Below are 17,043 nucleotides of genomic sequence, written 5' to 3'. Positions count from 1 at the left end.
TAAATGGGGGGTGATATGGTCAGACCTACACTTAAGGAAGATCAATTTGACAGTTGAATGGAGCTTTGGATTGTAGTGGAAGGAAACTCTTGGCAGGTAGAGCAACCAGCAGGCTATTTTAATAGTCCAAGGATAAGGTAATAATGAGGTCTGCATCAGAATGGAGGCAGTGTCAAGAATGCAGAGTGAAGAGGGAGTATATGAGAGATGATGCAAACGTAGAAATGACAGGACTTGGCAGCTGATTCCTGTGAATGAATGTCTATGCCGTTTTAAAAAAGTGCGTTTGGAGAAATTGATCCAGTGTAGCCTTGCCTAGTGATTAGAATTCGGTGCATTTACTGCTTCGGTTTGAATTTGACTTTCATTCAAATTCTTCTTTTTAATTGAAAATGACCTAGTTTACAATAAAATATCCTGAAAAATTTACTGAATCTAGTACAGTTTTCTAACAGCCAAGTATGATTTTAAAAGTAGGTGATAATGGTAGGCTGTAGCAGTTTAAATTTAAGGAAATGTGACATGATAACATAACCCTCACTGTCTTCCATAGCCCATAAATTGACTTATGTAGGTAATTTGAACACTTAAAGTATGCTAAAATCAATGCTTAGTATATTCCCAGGGTAATAACTTGGAAGAATAATACCTATTTGGATACATACACTCTAGAATGTTAGGTTAAAAATAAAATTTAAATTGGAATTAAAAAAATAAAACAGAAATTTTAAAAGCTACATTTTTTTTTCATTCTTTTCATTTTCAGGTAGGACTATCATAAATAATCTGATTGCTTCTTTTGCTGCTGTTTTGGATGTTTCAAAGTTCTGAGTCTTGTTACTTCCATTAATTCCTTTGTCTAGAATGATGCTGTATGTGTTTTAAAGAACTTTATTCTTTGACTAAAATGAGCACTTTTTTACACTTCAACCCCAAGTCATAAAAAAGGGTCTCTACGTTTTAATTCATGAGCCATTTAGTATAACTACATATAAAGAGAAAAAATATCATGGGGCTTGAGGAAGGTTGACTCACAGTCTGGAGATTAGAACAAGGAGCAGTGTGAAACAGGCCCATATATAAAATTGTGCCTCATAGGGCAGCACCCATCCCTGCTCCACTGTTGGAATTCTTCATCCATGATGATTGTGATGCTAGTTTATTCTCAATATGGACTATGTCTCCTTCCGGTGTTTATAATGTAAAGGAACAACTGTATTTTAGCATTTGAGGGGCAGGGTGTAGGTACTGGTGGAAATACAGGAGCCATTTATTTCATTTGAGCTATTTTGAGGTAGATACAATGTTATTTATAAAATACATTTTTGGTTCCTTTTTAGGTTTGAGAAGCCCACAATCTCTGCCATCTGCTCGTCCTCCTTTTAATCGAGCTGTATCCTTGGATAGCCCTATTCCTGTTGGTTCAAGCCCTCCAGTGAGAAATATTAATGCATTTCCCATGTTACCAAAGCAACCTGTGGTAAGCGGGAATACAAGAATGATGGATACGCAGGAGAATTTTGGCTCTAACATGGGTATGTCGTTTTATTTGGGAGTTATTGTAATGCATTTTGGAAAACAACCTTTTAAGGACCTGTATGAAATGTTTCTAAGAGACAATAGTTTTTTTTTCTTTACACTCTTCCCCTTCATACTTTCCCCCTGGGTGAGGGACGTGTTCTCCTTTACCTCCCTTGTTTAATCATATTTTGTAAAGTGGAGTGTAGGATCATTGATTTAGATTGAGAAGGGACCTTAGAGAACATGGAACCCACTTCTCTCGTTTTGCAGATGAGCAAACTGAGGCTGATAGAGGTCAGTTATTTGCCCAGGGTCACACAGCTAGAAATAAGTCTGACGCAAGATTGGAATATTTCTGACTCCAACTCCACCACTCTTCCATGTTGGCATAAAGTTAAGTTTTTATCTTAAGTAAAAATTATTATAACATTGAATCCATTCAAATCTCAAAATTTATCTGCATCAAGGTTTCACTTAATGTATTCAAACTCTTTTAGTTCAAAGTTTTTATTAATAATTTTACTAATTTTTAGTCACTAGACTGGAATAATGGCCTACAGAATATATTTATACATTTATTTGCCAAATTAATGGTGATCAAATGATTTTAAATTTTATTACTTGGCTTTGGCCCTCAGAAGTGGTAAGACAGAATGCCATTTGTGGTACCATCAGCAGCTTACTACTTGGGGATTTTCTTTTGGGTCATTATTTCATGTAACTGAGTTTATTTATGTAAAAAAAAAATTACAGTATTATAAAATGGTGCGGAACTGATTCTTTCTTTTTCTACCTAGGTGGACCGAATAGAAATATGACTATGAACCATCATCCCTCAGGAGAATGGGGTTTGCCAAATTCTAAAGTTAGCAGAATGGAACAAAACACAGGTTCATTGGTGAGGCCAGGAACTGACTATAGTAATTCTTTACCCAGACCTGCAATGGGTGGTACTATGCCTGGACTTCCTGTTAGGTCCAATAGTATACCTGGTACAAGGCCAATGTTGCAGCAGCAGATGATTCATATGAGTAAGTTTTCTTCTCTCAAGAAGAAAAAAAAGTTGAATATGTATTTGTAATTGCTACCTAACATTTTTCAGGGATTCTTTTGTATATTTCTAAATATATCCTGATTTTTATTTCCCAGGGCCTGGTGAGATTCCTATGGGCATGGGAGTAAATGCCTATGGCCAGACAGGACCCTCTAATCAACCTGGATCTTGGCCTGATAATATGTTATCCATGGATCAGGGGTCTCGTGGGATGCAAAATAGGTAGGTAGGGATTCAAATACATGATGTCAGTGTGTTTATTTTTTTTAGGAAAGAGTCATAACCAAATTTGTAAGGAAGTACTTATAGTTAGATTATATGTACAAATATAGTAACTATATCTGTACATTAGATTATCAGTATTCTCATCCATTACAAGCATAGTAGTTTCACCTGAAGTAAAGGAAAAATGGTCCTACATATTATAGATCCTAAGAAATACTTGGCTAGGAGAATTCAAATATTTTTAAGCTGTTACTTAGCCCATTGTGTGGAAAGAATAAGAAAGCAGATTAGAAACTTGGAGAATACATTTGCAGCACTAAAAAGCAGTGTTCACAGTGAAAGGAGGAGATAGAAGAAAAAAAAAATTCAGCCAAAACATTCTGGCATCACTTAATGTAAGGGCAAATAGGCATATATAATTTGTTTTTTTTTGGCTAGGCAATGGGGTTAAGTGACTTACCCAGGATCACATAGCTAGTAAGTGTTATGTGTCTGAGGCCGGATTTGAACTCATGTCCTCCTGACTCCAGGGCCAGTGCTCTATCCGCTGCCCCAAAATAGACATATATTTTAAGGGTATCACTATAATTGATGCCTAATAGTTTACTGTGCTTCCACAGACAAAGAAGTGTGGTAGCTTTCTGTCTATAAAGTTATCTAGGAAACTTATTTTAAGTACCTTATTTTTTGATGCTAGGTGAGAGATTACTCTGGTTTCTTTAAACAAATTTTATACTTGGAAACAACTTTTTGGATGTTGTTGAACATGATATCCTCTCTTCTCAGTTCCAAAATGATTATGGATTGAGGTTAAGATCATGTTTTTATTTATTCCAGTGTTGAAATTGTTCTAGCAGTGTAATCTGGCATCTTTTCTGCAACTTACAGTCTTAATTGCTTAGGGCTTTAATAGGTTATGTGATTGTCTTATGGTCAGACAGCCAGTGTGTGTCAGAAGCTGGTCGTGAACCTAACTCTTCCTGGCTTTGAAGCCAATTCTATTGACTATTCCATATTGCAAACTTCAGGGTTTTTACATTGATGTGGCCATTGTGGTTGGAAGGTTCTAGGCAAAGTCTTTAATCGCTTAAAAAAAATATACATATATATCTTCCAAATTGCTTTTGAAAAATGGTCGGACCAATTGATAAGCTACCAACGTTGTATTTCCTCGCTACTTCTTATCTGGACTACTGTAATCCTCCTAATTAGTTTCTTTGTTTCCATTCAATTCTTCCAACCCTAATCAATCCATTGTCCATCTAGTTATCAAAATAATCTTCCTAAGGCACAGCAGGTCTGACCATGTTACTCAACAACCTTCAGTGGCTATCTTAGCCTGGCTTTTAAAACCTTCCACATTCTGGTTCCCACCTTCCTTTCCAACCTTATTTCCTACTACTCCCCTTCATGAACTCTGTATTCCAGCCAAACTGGCCCATAAGCTATTCCCTGAATTGAAACTCTCCTTTCTCTACGCTAGATATGCACAAGCACTGTCTTTCAAAAGGATAGATTGTAAGGGCAAGAACACTTTGGCTTTTGTCTTTTTGTCCCAAGGAACTATCACAATAATTAGGGTTCACTTGGCATATCTATTGGATCAAATTGAGCATACTAGCAGTTATGTATATGTGATCATTTTAGTGACTGTATCTTGAAGGATAAGGTCAGAAGCATTTGGAGTGGTCCAGGAAGTATTAGTCCCATTTTACAGGGAAGGGTTACATGTCTTGACCAAGGTCAAGAGGTTGGGAGGTATCAGAGTTAGAATTAGAGCTGAGGTCTTCTGACTTTATCTAGTAGGATTGTTCTTATATGGTGGTGCTGTTTAGAGGATTATCAAATAGTTATGTGAATAGTGTGGGTAGACTTCATTCAACAAACCTACTTTATTTAGAAGTGTCTGAAATTGTCATTATAATGTCAAATGTTTTGAATTTTGCCTTTTTTTTAGAGCCCTTGTCAGGAATTCCCTAGATGATCTCTTGTGTCCTCCTTCTAACATAGAAAGTCAGAGTGATGAAAGAGCTCTTTTGGATCAGTTACATACTCTGTTGAGTAACACAGATGTCACAGGACTTGAAGAAATTGATAAAGCTTTGGGAATCCCTGATCTTGTAAATCAAGTAAGAAATATTAACTTGACTAATGGATATACATCTCTTTTCATATTTTAGTATTTTGCAAATGAAAAAATAATTTGTAAAACTACAATATTACTCTTAGAATCCTAATGGGTAACAAAAGAATTATTTATAATTTAATAATTATGACTCAGTAAAACTAGTTTTCAAGAATGTTTGACTTGTTCAGGACTTGAGGATAATCTCATTTTAAAAATGACAAAACTAAAGGTCATATCTTTTGATTCTATATTTGGCTTATCCTAGTCATTAATATTCATAATCTTAGCAGTATGACTGAATAGTGCTTCATGATTCAAATTACATGAAAATCCTCGACTATTGTTGTCTATGTTTATATTAATTTGCTATCAAGGAGTTTTTGATCTTAGACATGTAATAATCTAGTATACTACCAGCTGCCCCAGCTAGAATGCAAGTTAATTTTTTTATTAGCTTCAACAAAATGAAACTAATAAGGTAAATCTGCCATGACTGTCCCTTTGCATCTCTTCCACTCCTCCATTATTTTTTATTCTTTTCCTTTAAGCAGTTATACAAAACTCCGGATTTGCGAAACAAAAATTATTAGTGGCTGTTTTGCATTATGGGTGGATTCTCAACTTTGCAAAAGAAGACATTTAATCATTCTTTAATATTTTATTTTTAACATTGCATTTATTTGCTCATATACAGCCCCCTCCTCCATTGAACATTGATAAGAGTTTAATAAAACTAACTAATCAGATAGAAGGGCAATATATACAATATTCCTTTCATCTTGTACCACAGCTCTCTTCTGAGAGCAAGGAAATGTGTTTTATCTCTGTTGTGCATGACCGAGATTGGTCACTGCAATTAATCTGAGTCTGGATTACTTTTAGTGTTGCATTCAGTTTTTAGTTAAGGGTATTATTGTCATTGGGCATATTATTCTCTTGGTTCTGTTGACCCTCCTTTGTATCAGTTCATAAAAATCTTCTTAGGTTCTTCTGATTTCCTTATTTTTTTTCCATTTCTTATAATGTAACAGTATGTCATTACATTTGTATACCATAGTTTGTTCAGCCATTCTGTAGTCAGTGAGTACGCACCTTGTTTCCTGTTTTTTTGCTATCACAAAAAGTGCTGCCATGAAATATTGTTATGTATTCTATATATACTGGTATATATGGGACCTTTCTTTCTTTGACCTCCTTGGACTTGATGTCCCTTAGTGGGATCAAAAGTTATTCTTCTTCTAAATAGTTAAAACCACATCTTTCTTGGCAACAGCAGCTACTGAAGACTGGTCAGAGAAAGTTCTTGCGACCAAATCCTTGGCACTGTCAAATAGTTCAACATCTGAAACTTAGATGATTTGATAAGTGGAAAGGACATTACCATCTGCTTTGCCATTGTACCCTAAGTACTATGGGATCTTTCCATTTGTCTTCCAGCTGAAACTTCTTATGTGTGTAATCTCCTACATTAGAATATGAGCTCAGTGAGAGATTGTTTCTGCTTTTCTATTTATATCCCTACTGCTTAGCACAGTCGGGTGTATGGGTTGTTGAGGGAGGACTAGCACATCTGGTGTGAGGGCTGCTGAGCCCTTTTCAGGGCTGCTCCTCCACCTTTGGTGTTCACCTGTGACCCAATTCTCACCTGTACCTGTAGAAGCTGCAGCATGCGCAGCGGCTGCACCCCAGCAAACCCATCTTGGCAGACGGCTAAACCAGGTTGAGGGGAACCAACAGGCCTCAAACCTGTTGGTGAGTTGGGGAGATGTGATTTAGGGAGATGTCTCCCCTAAGCATGTGAAGACTTCTTCTGGCAGAATGGATGGATGAGAACAATTTGTTCCAAAAGCCATCAGGCTGGCTGAAGCAGGAGCTGTAGAGAATTTAGAGCTTGGTCGGACATTGAAGATGCCAAGGTCATCCACTGCTTCCTGGGCCATCCCTAGTCATCTTGACTTTTGTCTTGCCATTGGACTTCAGTGACTCTGGAAGAGAGAGTGAGGCTGGCAGCTTTGTCCTACTTTTAAATCCAGTTCACGCACAAGTCAAGGCATCACTCCCTGATGTCATTGGTTCTCCTCAAAAATGAAGGATGGAACAACAGCTTAGCACAGTGCTTTGCACATGGCCAGCATTTAATAAGTATTTTTTATTCACTTATTTAAAATATGGCTTGGTTTTCCCATTTTCAGGGATATATATATATATCTGTTGTCCAGAGTAATTGTCCTATAGTTCATTTTTTAAAAGATCTATTCTTTTTCGGATGGAGATCTGCCTTCTCTCCTTCCCACCTTTCTACCCCTCAGTGAGACAAAGCAAGAAAAACAAAACCTATGTTACAAGCATGTAGAGTTAAGCAAAATAAATTCCCCTACTGGTCACGTCCAAATAAATTCTCAGTTTGTGCCCTGAATCCATCATTTCTCTGTCCAGGTTTGGGTAGCTTGTTTCATCATAAGTCATCTGGAGTTATTGGAGCCCTCATGGAGTTGATCATTTTGAGGATCGGTTCCTAAACCTTTTAAAGTTGATTATCTTTACAATATTGTTTTTATTGTACAAATTGTTCTCCCGGTTCTGCTCACTTCTCTCATCATCAGTTCATATACATCTTCCCAGGTGATGAAATCATCATTTTCATTTCTTATAGCACAATAATATTCCATCCTATTCATATACCGTTACTTGTTCAGCAATTCCCCAATTGATGGGCACCACTTCAGTTTCCAATTCTTTGCTGCCACAAAAATAATTGCTATAAATGGTTTTTTAAATATGGATCCTTTACTCTTTCTTTGCTATAGTTTTTTTTTTTAATGGCAAATGACCTTTCGAATCCTTTGGATTATTGTTAGCTGACAATAAGAATTTCTAGTCTTAGAAGTCCTTTTCTTCCCAATTAGTTACTTATCACTTGGTTGAGACATTAATTAACTATTATTCACTTGGCTAATGAGTATATTTTAGATCTTTGTTCACAGAACTACTATGAAAACTTAAAGTAGGACTTGCTATAGAAACTATTATTTTAGACAGTGTGGTAACAGGTATTATTTTGTTTTTGTAATTTCATGCTGGCATTTTAAAATTAATACCAAAATGCCTAATCTCTTTAAGATGTATGGTATGTATTTCCTCTCATAATTGATATTTTAAATGATGCATTGGTATTTATTTATTTGCTGCTAAAGGGTCAAGCTTTGGAAGCTAAGCAGGAGTCTTTCCAAAGTCAAGAATCTGCAGTAATGATTGACCAAAAGTCTGCTCTATATGGACAATCCTATCAAGCCCAATCTGCAGTAATACAAGGAGGTTTCAGTAATCTTCAGGGACAACAGCAACCGTATAATTCAATGATGAATCAAATGAGCCAGCAGGGTAACTTTCCACTGCAGGGAATGCATCCCAGAGCTAACATGATGAGACCCCGAACAAATACACCAAAACAGCTTAGAATGCAACTCCAGCAGAGACTCCAGGGCCAGCAGGTAAGTGAATGTATTGATGGTGATCGAAGTCACAGAGGTGAGGGTCGGGGGTGGGGAGAGAGAATACTATCTTCATGGGAACAAGAAATCAATATTTTGATTCTTTCATATAATCTGAATGGGATGTAAGTAAATGGTGATTATGCTAAGTAAATGCTAATTATGTGCCAGGAACTGTGTACATTCCTTGCCCTTAAGGAGTATTTACCTCCTGTTGAGTGAAGACAACACATAAAGGGGACCTAGAAAGTCAGGAGGTGTTGGGACATGCCTGCAGTGCAGGCTGTGAATGGTTGTGGAGGCCTGGACCTGCTAAGATAGGAGAGACCCAAGAGTGGAATCCAGGTTACCAGTGGGCAGAATGTAGAGCTGATGGTCTGAATGGAAAATTATTCAGAGTTCCTTCTTATTTTTTTTTCTTGGTGAGGCAATCGGGCATAAGTGACTTGCCCAGGGTCACACAGCTAAGAAGTGTCAAGTGTCTGAGGCTGGATTTGAACTCAGGTCCTCCTGACTCCAGGACTGGTGCTCTATCCACTGCACCACCTAGCTGCCCCAGAGTACCTTATTTTTTAAGCATTTTGTAGTATCTAAATAAATGCTTATGTTTGTGAAATAAGTACTAGAAAAATGCTTTCTGTTTTACAGATGAGGGAACTGAAGTTGAGACTGAAAATGGACTCTTAGCTCCAAGTCCAGTGTTTTCTTTTATATCAGATCAAGATCTCTCCCCATTTTATAAATTCACTATATTATAACATCTTAGTTTAATTTTGATACTCCAAAAGTAAACATTTAGTTACTTTAGCCCCATTATCTCCTGTAAGGCTTTGTAGTACAGTGGGAAGAACCCTGAAGTTGGGAATCTTGGGTGTATATTTTGCATTTGCTACTTTTGCCTAAGAGCCAAGTTTCTTGAACTCTGGATCACTCAGTTTTCTCCTTTGCAAAGTGAGAGATTTGGATTTACTATTCTTTAAGGTTCCTTCCTACTCTAAAACTGACCCTGAAATACACGACTAAATGACTGGATCACTGAGAAAGACAAACCCATGATGGCAGTTTTAATGAACTTTAAGTCTATTCATGTGTCTGTTTATGTGAATAGATCAGTTAGTTAGATCCTTGGATTTAGAACTGGAAAGGTTATTAGAAACCCATCTAATTAACTTTTTATAGATGAATGATCTTGGGTGCAGAGAGTTTAAATGACTATGTCACAAGCATTAAAAGGCAGAGTTGATATTTGAACTTGGGTCTTTTCATTTTGAGTCTTGTACTTCTTTCATTACAATATTCTTGGTTTTTTGAGTATCATCTGGTCCAGTTCCTTGCTGCTTTGTTCTGTTGGGCTCTAGGTCACTTAGTCTCAATTAGTGGTTATATTTTCGATGCAGACTTTAGACTTAGATTTCTTAAGGAGTTTAATAGTGGGTTCATTGTCCTTTCTAATCCAGATCTTTTGTTCATATTTTGGGAGGCTCTACTGTACACATTGATGACCATTCTGACAACCTGACTCCATAGTTCACCGACCATCTCAATTCCTAAAAACTATACCTTCATTCTACTTCATCTACATATAGGGATGTCTATATGTTAGATCTTACTTGACTAACACCTATTACTTCTTATGATCTTGAACTCTGAACTTCTCTTCTTGCTGATTATAATCTCCTGTCTTTCCATCTATTTTTCTGCTTTACTCTTCCTAAGTCTATTCTTTATCTTTACTGAAACATCTAGTCCTAGCTATCTCTCTTTGTTCTTCAGCTCTACCACTACTAATCTGCCTTTATTTTCTTCTTGCAAACATGATCTAATAGTTTACCAGTTCAGCTTTATACTTTCCTCCATCTTTGCATCCTCTTAACCCCTGGTCTACCACCATTCACTCCCTGCAGTTCTCAACCTGACATCATCATCTCCATCTGGCTTCTCTATTAATCTACCTTCTGTCTTAGTTATTTGCTTAAATAACTGACAACTGGGTCATTACAAATTAATTTAATCTCAAGTTGGTCCCTATTGTTAAACAGTAAACTTTTTCTTATTACTTGATTATTTTACTCTCCTCTCAGGCATTGTTCCAAGTCATCCTTTCCCTTAAAAAAAGATCTTTTCTCATCTTTTTCATATTTCTTCTTACCATTTTTTTCAGTAGCTCAAAAGAAACACGAGATGTACAAATTTAGAGACATCTCCATCCCAGATGTTCACATGGGCTGTTTGTGCTTGACTTGTGGAACAGCCTTCCAAGCTTGTACTGATCTGATCAACTAGAGTTGGACACACTGTACATTGATTCTGACATAGTGATGTCATTTTGGTCCTCTTCAAGTGCAGAGGAAAACAATCTTCCTTTTAAGTACTCATCTCCTTCCTCACCTTCCTATCTCTTATCAAAAGTTCTTTTGTTCCCTTTCACCCAGCAATTGCACTTCTAGGGCTGTATCCCAAAGAGATCATAGAAACGGGAAAAGGATCCACATGTACAAAAATATTTATAGCAGCTCTTTTTGTGGTGGCAAAAAATTGGAAATTGAGGGGATGTTCATCAGTTGGGGGCTGGCTGAACAAGTGGTAGTATATGAATGTAATGGAATACTATTGTGCTATAAGAAATGATGAGCAGGTGGACTTCAGAAAAACCTGGAAAGACTTGTATGGACTGATGCTGGGTGAAGTGAGCAGAACCAGGAAAACATTGTACACAGTTAACAGCCACTTTGTGCAACGACTAACTTTGATAGACTTAGCTCTTCTCAGCAATGCAAGGATCTACAAAAGTCTCATGATGGAAAATGCTATCCACACCCAGAGAAAGAACTATGGAATTTGAATGCAGATCGAAGCATACTATTTGCTCTTTTTTTCCTTCTGTTTTGTATTGTTTCCTTTTTCTTGTGGTTTCTCCTATTGGTTCTAATTCTTCCTTATACATGACAAATGTGAAAATATGTTTAATAGGAATGTATATGTAGAACCTATATCAGATTGCACACTGTCTTAGGGAGGTGAGGAGGAAGGGGGAGAAAAATTTAAAACTCAAAAGCTTATGGAAATTATTGTTGAAAACTAAAAATAAATTTCCTCTTTCCTCTGGCCAAAAAAAAAAAAAATTCTTTGTCTTCTACTTTACTGGGAACATAAATCATTTGCCATACATTCCCTTTTATTTCTTCTGTATACCTCAAAATCCCTCACCATCTTTACGCATCCTTTCTTCCTTTACTACTATGTATGAGGAAGGGGGTGGTCTTTCCCCTCGGTCACCTCAGTCTCCTGGATCCCATGCTCTCTTATATCCTACGAGGATTTACCCTATCATTCTCTCTCTTTCTCATCTGCAATCTCTTCCTATCTAATGGTGCTTTCTTGCTGCTTACAAACACATGTTAATCTATTCCAGCCATAAAAATTCTTCCCTTGAATCTTCCATTCCCTTAAGATAGTATCCTATACATTTCTCTTCCCTTCAACAAAGTGCTAGGAAAAAAGCTTCCTACATTCAGTGACTCCTCACTCTTTTTTCATTCTCCTTACTGTGTAGCATCAGACTCTACTCAACAGAAATTGATCTCTCCCGAGTTACTAGTAATCTTTTTAATTTTTTCCTTAATAGTATTTTTTTCAAATTACTTGTAAAGATAGTTTTCAGCTTTCATTTTTGTAAAATTTTGAGTTCCATATTTTTCTCCCTCCTTTCCCTTCCTCAGCAAGTAATTTGATATGGGTTATATATATACAATCATAATTAAACATCAGTAATCTCTTAATTGGCAAATCTCATAGGTTTTTCTTAATCTTAATTCTTGACCTCTCTGCATTTGGCACACCTATCTCCTAGATATTCTTTTCTCTCCAGGTTTTTGTGAAAGTACTCTTTCATTTTTCCTAGATATCTCATTTCCTTCTTAGATATGAGTCTGACAACCCAGTTTCTCTAGCTGGATCATCATCAGTATTCCATCTCCTAATTATGGATATTCCCAAAGGCTTTTTCCTTTGCCCTCCTCTTTTCTCCCATCTCTCCCTTAATCAGTCAGGCATTTATTAAGTGCCTTTTATGTGCTAGACATTGAAATTTAAAAATACAACAGATGAAACAGTCTTTAACTGCAAGGAGCTTACATCTAATGAGGGGAGGGGAGACAACAAGGATATAAATAGATTGGCATTTTGGAAGTTTTGATTCAGAAAATGACCTGAGGAACCCATCTCTGTTCCTTTGTTCAGGCCCAGAATTCTTACCTCAGCTTCATCTCTTAGACTCTCTAGTTTTCATCAGAGCTCAGTTCAAGTGCTGTCTTCTTTATAAAGCTTTTCTTGATTTTCCCCTACTTTCTAGTGCCTCCCACCAAAAATTACCTTGTCTTGATTTTTTATATACTTATAACATGTATTTTGCGCTCTCAGAATGTGCTTAAGGAAGGGACTATTTCTATTCTGCGTTTGTGTCCCTGGTGCCTAACATAACACCCAACTCACAGAAAGTGCTAGGTGAATGCTTGTTAGTTGGTTGATGTCTGATGATCTTTTTTCCCAGTCCTCATACTTCGTGACATCACTTCAGGCTTTGATACTGTTGACCCACTTTGTTCTCTTGAGCCTAGTCTTTTTTCTTGACATCCAAGCTGTTTTCTCCTGGTTCTCTTTCTACTTATTAGACTATTTCTTAGTCTTTTTGTGGAATCATCATCCATTTAGTGTGGCTGTTCTCCTGACCTCTGTTACTATGTTCTCTCTTAATAGGTTTTACTGATTCTTATGGTTTTAAGTATCATTTCTGTGCAGCTTATTCTCACTGTTTCTTATATCTTCCCTCCAATTCATTCTATACACAGCTGTCAAAATAATCTTAATTAATAATAATAAAGTACAGATTTGATTATCTTACTTTCTTGATCAGAAACCTTCCATGACTTTCCATTGCCTATAGAATAAAACACAGGATGCATAGCCAAGTAGTTAAAGCTTTCCATAAAGGGGCTCTCACTAATCTTTCTGGCCTCATTTTATACTAGTTCTTTCTCTGGATGCCACATTCTGGCCAAATTGGACTAGTAGTTATTCTTTTAACTTGATATTCCTCTCTTCCCAGCTTCCATGTCTTCCCTTCCTTCTCTTTTTTTTTTTGAGGCTAGGTCTCCCTATCTTGTCCAGACTGGAGTGTAGCAGCCCCCCATGATTGGCATGGAAGCTTTGACATTCTCTATTTCTGACCTAAGCTGGTTCATTTCTTTTCAAGCAAACCTGGTATCTCCTTGCTTCCAGGGACTCATGATATTGGTGCTTTTCTTCTTTATTTGATCTCTTTAGTGTATAGGCCTGGTAGTGGTGTTGCTGGGTGCTCAGTTTCACAATTTTTTGGGCGTAGTTCTATTGTTTTCCAAATGACTGGGCCAATTTACAGTTCCATCAACAGTGTAATAGTGTGGACCTGTTTTGTTTTTGTTTTTTGCAGCCTTTCTAGCATTTGTAATTTTTTTCTTTTATCATCTTTGACAATCTGATGGGTGTGAGATTATAAGATGGAACTGCAAAGTCACTCCTGTTTGTATTTTTGTAATTATTAGTGATTTGGAGCATTTTTTTTTCACATTGTTGTTGGTAGCTTGAATTTCTTCATTTGAAAATTGCCTTTGACTCTTTATCTATTGGGGAATGGCTCTCAGTCTTATACATTTCAATCAGTTCCTTACGTATCTTAGATATGAAACCTTTATCAGAGAGACTTGCTACAAAGATTTTCCCCTCCAGTTATACCCATTTCTTTTTTAATTTTAACTACATTGGGGTTTGTGTAAAAATGTTTAATTATCCATTTTATTTTCTGTGATCCTCTCTATCCCATTAAACTTTATCTGTCCATAGATCTCAAAGGTATGTTTCTTTCTGGCCTTTAGCATGTTACCTTTTATGTCAGTTATGTTTGATACTCCATTTTTCTTAATCTCCATTCACACAAACTGTTTTCCATGCCAAGAACGCACTTCCTTCTCCTCTTTGCTTCTCAGCCTTTTTTCCTTCCATCCATCCAACAAACTTGGTCTTCCTTCAAGGCTTAACTCAGGTACCACCCGCTCCATAAAGATTTCCCTGATGTCCCCTTCTAGCAGTGTTTGATTTATTTCTCTCTTTCTCAGTTTTTCTCATAGTGTATTTATATGCATGTCCTGTGCTCCCAGGAGAATATGATGCTCCTTTGGGGAAGTAACTTTTGGTTTTGTCTTTCTTTTCCCAGCATCTACCAGAGTTTTATGCATACAGGTGGTTACAAGTTTGTTGAACTGAATCGAATTGAATTGATCTGCAAATCTAGAGAGCTCTATATTTCTGTGCATTAATTGCTTCCACACAATTGGGCATTTTGGAAAGTTGTGTTCATTCATGAACACATGGTAACTGAATGTTACCAAATGTTACCTTGAAGAATGTTCTGTATTTGTTGAATTGAATTGAATTAAGTTTGTCTGTAATTTTATAATCCAGAGAACTCTATTGTCTTCCTCTGAATGCTCCCAGGTGGGCAATAGTCAGCATTTTGGGAATTTGTTCACTTGTGTAGGGTGTCATTTAAAACTTATTTTTTTTAAATGTTACCTGGAAGAATGTCTCATTAATAGTAGTGCATTAAAGGTTAACCTAAGAAAGTTAATGCAGCTTCTATAAGTGCCTAATTTCCAAAATCAAAATTGTAGAGATAATCTGCCTCAAAAAGGCTTTTCTGATACTTTCTGATGTTGCCCTTTAAGTTACAATTTCACATCCATCTTCTATTTGTTTTCCTAAGGTTCTCCTATTTTAAGCTTCATTTCTGCTCACCAAGGACTTTTGAAGCTTAAATAAATTGAGCCTAAAGTATTTGCAAGTTTTGTTTATAGCTTTCAAGTTGGTGGTTTATCCAGTTAAGTGGAGAAGATCTCAGCATGCTGATCCATTGTTCAATGCTTCTGTCTTGAAGGCATAATCCCTTCGGTCTGTGTATTGTCTTACTGCTATTCTCTGTGCGCACTCGGACCTGTTTCTCTATCTCTCCAGTTTCTGAACCAGAGTCGTCAGGCCCTTGAAATGAAAATGGAAACCCCTCCTGCTAGTGGGGCTGCAGTGATGAGGCCGGTAATGCAAGCCCAAGTAAACTCTCAGGTGAGAAGACTCCTGATCTGTTTAGTTCAAGGAGCTCATGTGAATAATTGCTGAATAAATGCATTGTATCCTTTTATTATTGAACATCAGAGTCGGGAGGAACCTTGGAGGCCATCCATTGTAAAAATAAACAAGAATCCCTTGTATAACATAACTCCAGCTTACATATAGAATGTCCCAAAAGTCTTCGTGCAGTTTAAAGCTATTAATGTTTATAAGCTGCACCAAGGCTTTTGGGATCCCATATATGATGGTCTCTATAGACTTTGAAGATGTACAGCACAGAGGAAACTCAGTACCTTCTGAGCCAGCCTCTTCTACTTGAAGATAGTTTTAGTTGTTTCTTTATCTTATACTGAAATATCCCTCTTTACAGCTTTCACTCATTGTTCCTATTTCTGCCTTCAGTGGCTGCTTCTTTTCTCCTGTATTATTATTAGTCCTGGTTTAGCATAATTGAATATGGGTTTGTTTTTTTTTTTTTAGGATCCAGTGTTCTTTTGAATGAAATACTAGCTAATATAATAAAAAATTAAATGTTTTTATAGCTTTTGTTTTTATATCATATGTATTTCCCATGGTTTCTTTCCACTACTTTTCCTCCAAGAGCCATCCCTTAACTAGTCTGTTGCTATACACAGTGTTTGACACCCACAGTCCCTTGTTTCTGCAGAGAAAGTGGGGTTAGGTATCTTATTTGGGGCCAAACTGGGTCATTATAATTTTGCAACATTCAGTAGCACTTGCTGTCTTTCCATTTACTTTGCTATCAATGTACATAGTTTTCCTCTTCTGCCTACATCATTTTCCATCAATTCATATCAGTCTTTCCATACTACTTGGTATTCATCACATTCATAGTTTCTTATATCATAGTAATATTCCATTATATTCATGTATCATGATCTGTTTAGGTATTCCCCAATGAATCGGTAGCTACTTGGTTTATAGTTCTTTGTTATGCTGTAGATATGTTGATATAAATATTTGGTGCTTTCATTTTGTCATTGATGTTCTTAAAGTATATGCTTATAAGTGATGTGTCTGGGTCAAGGATTATGTTAAGAAATTAGTCAGTTTCTTAACGTGATTGCAGACTGCTTTCCAAAGTTGTCGGACTAGTTCATAATGTCTCCAACAAAGTCTCAGTGTGCTTGTGACAGAACAGTGATAGGGAATGTCATTTCTTCCTATCTTTAGCTTTTGCCACATGTAGAGGTAGCATGTACATAGTATACAAAAAAGGGGGTTGCAAAGAAAATACCATGCCATATTTTATTTTTAAGGAATGTTTGCTACCCCCAAACTTTTTGTTATATGGTTGCTTGAAGGTATTAGAACTTACGTTTTCCTATTGTACACCTTATATAAACTGTGGCAGGACTTAGAGCAAACTGACAATAAAGGTTTGATTGCACCCTGCTGAGACAGCTTACATGCCAAGTGAGGTTCCATGATGTCACTGAATTAGCTTT

The 17,043-nt window shown here is 36.7% G+C and overlaps 1 protein-coding gene across 5 annotated transcripts in view; it reads left to right on the top strand.

The window, feature by feature from the left end:
* Window positions 1–17,043, top strand: part of NCOA3 (nuclear receptor coactivator 3) — a 188,490-nt gene that overhangs the window by 166,432 nt on the left and 5,015 nt on the right. For all 5 annotated transcript variants that reach the window (XM_027851404.1, XM_027851386.1, XM_027851387.1 and 2 more), the window contains 6 exons: window positions 1,341–1,535; window positions 2,319–2,552; window positions 2,671–2,797; window positions 4,758–4,929; window positions 8,123–8,419; window positions 15,464–15,568. In XM_027851404.1, coding sequence (XP_027707205.1) covers window positions 1,341–1,535; window positions 2,319–2,552; window positions 2,671–2,797; window positions 4,758–4,929; window positions 8,123–8,419; window positions 15,464–15,568 — 1,130 coding nt within the window. The remainder of the gene's footprint in view (window positions 1–1,340; window positions 1,536–2,318; window positions 2,553–2,670; window positions 2,798–4,757; window positions 4,930–8,122; window positions 8,420–15,463; window positions 15,569–17,043) is intronic.

The sequence above is a fragment of the Vombatus ursinus genome, unplaced genomic scaffold, assembly GCF_900497805.2.
Source record: "Vombatus ursinus unplaced genomic scaffold, bare-nosed wombat genome assembly UNPS02000580.1, whole genome shotgun sequence".
Classification (NCBI taxonomy): domain Eukaryota; kingdom Metazoa; phylum Chordata; class Mammalia; order Diprotodontia; family Vombatidae; genus Vombatus; species Vombatus ursinus.
Note: the sequence above shows the minus strand (reverse complement) of the source record. Positions and strands in the feature narration are given on the sequence as shown.